The sequence below is a fragment of the Notothenia coriiceps genome, unplaced genomic scaffold (assembly GCF_000735185.1).
Source record: "Notothenia coriiceps isolate Sejong01 unplaced genomic scaffold, NC01 NC01_scaffold00037244, whole genome shotgun sequence".
Taxonomy (NCBI): Eukaryota; Metazoa; Chordata; class Actinopteri; order Perciformes; family Nototheniidae; genus Notothenia; species Notothenia coriiceps.
The window spans coordinates 11,847,323-11,852,241 of record NW_011369945.1 but is presented as its reverse complement, the minus strand read 5'-3'; the positions used below and the strand labels follow the sequence as shown (position 1 = coordinate 11,852,241).

The following is a 4,919-nucleotide window of genomic DNA, read 5'->3' as shown; positions in this document are numbered from 1 at the left end:
CGGGTCGGCGATACAGCGAGAACAAGCGAAACTCATCCTGAGCACACACAAACACTCACAGCCGAAGTAAAAACAATAAGTGTGGCTTGATATTGAGTAAGAAAAAGGTTTATAAATTATATCGCTGTGAGAATGGGTCTGCGGAGAGCATTTCTCCGCGATCCCAACTCGTCTATTACCAGCGTTCAGGGAGCTCTATGCAGGTCAATGGGGACTCCCTGTTAGTTAGCCAAGGGATCCTGTTGTGTGAGGTGCTCCGCGGATTGGTCCATTTGTTGTTGATTTGGGTATTCACACGTCACAGTACCCAGGAAACAAACAATGGAAAATGAGAAATCTCCAATGAGGCGTTCTGGGGCAGAATAGACTGTTAGAGTTTTACTCACTATAGGGTGTACTTTGAGGGTTTTTGACTCTGCAGACCGTTCACAACACACAAGGGGACGGGTAATTACCGGAAAAGCATGACATGGGCCCTTTAAAAACATGTCATTTTACATTGAGAATTCCACAGGGGGGCTGTATCCCTTATAAGAACCCTTTACTTTCATAAATATAGGCATACCACTTTGGAAGATTTTAAATGCCAAAAAGAAAAAAGATTCAAACAGAGAAATGTAAGATTTTAATCCCATCATAAAATCAAAACACAATACTTCAGTGTTATCCAGCAGAGAGCAGTATAGTACTGCTAAAAGTAAATTTACAAAACATATTTTTCAGTTTTCCTCAAATCCCTTTGTATGGCAAACTGTAGGATGGATTGCTTTTTTTCCAAAAAAAATGTTTGTAAATACTTACTGAGAATTCCAATCTCTTCATACTTCGTTCTCTCAGTTGTGATTTGATTTTAATGCCACGTTGAAAATTCACGTCACACTGAATATTTGTCATTAAAAACTAGCTGTAAAATATTTGTATTTTAAGACCTTTTTTATTTATTAATTTGGACCCTAATGCATACATAAAAAAGCAGATACTGTCACGATCTGTCTGTGTTGTGTTTTGTCTTGTCTAGATCTGTCTTTGGTTTCCTGTCTGTGTGTTCCCTCCTACCTGATTTCTTGATTGTGTTCACCTGGTGCCCCTGTGTTTCCTCCTCACCTGTCTCTTGTTTCTTTGATTAGTCCTGTGTGTATTTAAGTTCTGGTTGTTCTGTCTGTCACTGTTAGATCCTTGTTTGTCTTGACTGCGTTCACAGGGAAGAGTTCTGTTTGTTCCAGTCAACCTTGAAATAAAGGAATATTCTTTGAAATCTGCATTTGGGTCCTGTCTGCTTCGCTTTACCCTGACAGATACACCTTATTATCTGCAATGGAATATGTATAAATGTCTTTGCTTTTTATATATTATATACAGATGATAAGATTTATTAAACCAGTTTTAGGCACCAATTTAGGCAATATCTGATCAAATAATTACTAAATAAGATTAAGAATCTGACCAAGTACGGTGACATTTCGATACTCGCTGCAACAACAGCAAATACTCTTATACTGTTCAGAAGTAGGAGCTCTCAAGTATCGTTCACTGCAAATATGTGATTGGCGTTCCCTGAGGAGGCCGAGCAAATGTGAGAAAAGCACTAAAAGCGCTGTGATCACACGTACACTGGGACAGTGCGAAAGACATGCGGACACACCAGCCGGCTGTTAAGGCTTTAGAGAGGCAGAGCACAGCAGGCACACAGCACCCAGTCAGTGGACCTGAGGGAAGACTGCAGGGCCTCAGAGCCACAGGCTGGCTCTTGGTTATTAGATGCAGCAGGTTGAAGCCCGACATGGCTGCTGGAGAGAGGAGCTCCACCCACCAGTAGAACCAAACCACCTCACAGCAGGGCTACAACCAAGATCTAGGCTGGATGAAGGGGAGCAGACAAGAGGGAGAAACAACACAGGTCAACATGATGAACGCCATTCAAGACAAGATGAGGAAGTCAGGAACCGTTTGGGATTCCCACTGTTAATGAAGAGTTTGAAGGACATTCGTTAACAGGCACGGACACAAAACAAAAACTGTGATATCCTATGCTGCATGGATGACTCATTACTTCAATAAAACATCCATCCAGTCACCTTGAAGAAATGAAATACGCAATGAAAGACATCTCTGAAAGTGATACCCAAGTCTATGGAAGAGGATGAGGGCCATGTCATTTTTAGATCTAACCGAAAGGGGGTTTCTTTGGTCGACTTTTGGTCAAACCTCAACAAAATAAAAACATTTACATGTGGCCCCATCCTCTTCTGTACAAGTCCCTTACAGACTATAAGCAGACAAATTCATACAATACATTTTTATGAGGGGTGTAACGATACACACGACAAGTCACGAATTGGCCCAAAGTTCAATACTAAGAGTATGTTTTTAAATGTATCTGATCAAAGGAGAACGTTTTAGTGTGTTACTTTGAATATGAGCTTTATACAGAAGCATGATTTTAGTTTGGAAGAGGGCCAGTGAATTTCCTTTGCAACAAACTAGGAAACAATGTATTTGTTTTTTGTTGTTTCTGTCTATTAAATAAAGGACTGCACCAAGGTTTTGCACAGGAAGAATTGACAAAATGCATGTTTGGACATAAATGGAAATGGTGGCCCTTTTCAGAGATTCTAATGTATCACCGCAAACTGACCCCTGACACACAACACTGAAACTTAAAGAGAAAAGCAACAATGAGTGGTAATGTTTTAGCTGACAGAGGGAGAGGTCTAGAGAGTAAAAAAGACAGAGAAAGAGAGAAAAAAGCCAGCAGTCGCACCGGGACATGTTAATGCAGGAGCTAAGTGTTACTCTACCTAGAAGAGCAGCAGGCAGTGCAGGGTGGCAGACTGAGTGGCTGCCTTGCCCAAGGGTGTGATGCAAGGCCACGAAAAGCCCACGTCTGAGGAGGGCGGCCATGAGACACAGTCACACTGAAGAGAGAAAGAAGGAGAGAAAGACGTAGAGAAAGAGAAGCACAGCTGATGAATTACTCGTGTGTACACATCAGTTTCCCACCCTCCACTGCTGGCTTGCTTGAGTTAAAGATGTTACTTTTCAAACAGGTAGGATTTGACATTTGATTTACTCGTAGGCAAAGAACAGTGCCAGTTTTCCAATGAGAGACGAAGATCACCAAAGGCAGGGCTCGACATTATAATTGGCCCGCTGGCCCGGAAGCACTATTTAGACACCCCGGGCCAGCATAACGTACTTTCCACTTGCCCGCTCGGGCCACTAAAATATTGCTTTAAAAAAAAAGAATTGTCCTGTGGTATTGGTATTTCGACTTGCAATTTAGTTAAATTGTTTCGTTTATTAACGCTACAACATAGCGTTTTGTGAGTCGGTTGTCGTTGTTGGGTGAAAAGCAAACAGCTGTTTGCTGCGGAGTGGAGCGCGAGCAGGCTCCCGTGAGCGGGAGCGCGCTCCTTCACTACAGACTATCGCGCCACCTAACCATTCGCCATTAATGTTTTTAATACCAGCGGTAACCGGCCAAGCGCCGGGCAAAAAACAATCTTCAAATAAAAGAAAGTCACCGGAGGAGTTAAAGGAGAGTGACAGGGAGTATGAGAAGAAGAGGGAGAGAACGTTTCAGCCAGCTTGATCGATGGAGTTGGCTTCTAGTGCAGTGACGCGTCCTAAAACCCTTTTATAATCTATCGATTAGATTTATGATTTGAAAATGATAAAAGTAGGGTAGACATGTGGAGATTATCCGGCTCCCCAACAACACTCTCTCTACCGCTCTTAAGAGAAAAAGAAGGAACCGCACACACCGCTTATGGGTTAGAGAGAGCCGTTAGGCAACCCGTCGAGGAGTGTGTGTGGAGAAGAGTCGCCGCCTTTGGACGACTGGGACCCCCCCACCCGACGAATCACCTGGAAGCGTCTCCGCTTTGACACACGCGAGAATGTGACATCCACGCGGTGCAAACCCCACCCACACGATCACCTCGAGTGTCTACCCAGACGTCGGGAGTCGTGGGGGAGAAGGGTGCGAGGTAAGCGCTTACAGAGGTCTGGGTGCGGTCGGTCCGTCCTTACTTGGGTCAGAGGTGGACGCCGATGAGCGTGCGTCGCTCCGGCGCGTTGCAGGCGGTTGTGCCGTGTTCTGGTACGTCAGAGCTAGGCAAACGAGTAATGACCACAAGTAAAAGGACCAAAGTTGTTAACTTTCCATGCACCTAGTAGTGTATCACCCGTTCGACGTGGTTAGCTCTGTACCGAGTATCGCCTCCCCGCCCCCCCGTCCTCGAGATTGTTCGGCAAATCCTGTCGTATCCCTTTGTGTATGAAGTCTTCGACATACTCTTGGTTACACTCAAACCTGTAACTTGTTAAATTTAGGATAGATCATCCTGGGTTGTTACCTTAATACTAGTCATCTTACCCGGTACTGTACCCTCGGGAAGTTCTTCAAAACCAATAAAAAACCTAATAAGAGAAGATCCGGTGGAGCATTGTCCGAGTGGTAATATTAACCGGGCGAACCGAGGCCTTCGTGATAAATGCTGTGGGGTCCGGTCTATGCTGAAAGGTGAACGAGGCGATTTTTTTGTTTGATACGAAATTTTTTTTTCTGACAGGACACCATAACATAAAACTGAACGTTAAATCAATTTAACCAAACAAATAATTGGATGTTGTATCGCAAACACTCAGCCAAAGCAAATCCACTTTTCGTTTTCGACAAACGACGCCTCGCCTGCGCTCGTCAGAGGCGCTGCCACCCAGCGAGGAAGTTGATTCAGTGATAGAGTGTGAATTGGTAAGGAGGTTAATTACATAAAACTGTATGTCGCACATTGCCGGGTTCGCGCCGTTTTTAGTTAGAAGCTTTATTTCCTTTTTGGCCCCAATTTCCTATCTACTGTACCTCATACTCTTCTTCTCCCTCTCTTGCAAAGTCGGTTCGAAACTAGCTACACTCA

General features: G+C 44.0%; 2 protein-coding genes across 6 annotated transcripts in view; both read right to left on the bottom strand.

The window, feature by feature from the left end:
- Window positions 1-4,919, bottom strand: part of msrb3 (methionine sulfoxide reductase B3) — a 168,848-nt gene that overhangs the window by 49,293 nt on the left and 114,636 nt on the right. The window contains exons 2-3 of one of the 3 annotated variants that reach the window (XM_010793589.1): window positions 2,799-2,915; window positions 1,707-1,857 (exon numbers count right to left, since the gene is read on the bottom strand). In XM_010793589.1, coding sequence (XP_010791891.1) covers window positions 1,707-1,782 — 76 coding nt within the window. In that variant the 5' untranslated portion in view covers window positions 1,783-1,857; window positions 2,799-2,915. The remainder of the gene's footprint in view (window positions 1-1,706; window positions 1,858-2,798; window positions 2,916-4,919) is intronic. The other 2 variants (XM_010793587.1, XM_010793588.1) reach the window with 2 other exon arrangements.
- The window catches only part of ntn1a (netrin 1a), a 248,630-nt gene that overhangs the window by 204,852 nt on the left and 38,859 nt on the right, over window positions 1-4,919 (bottom strand). The window lies entirely within an intron of this gene.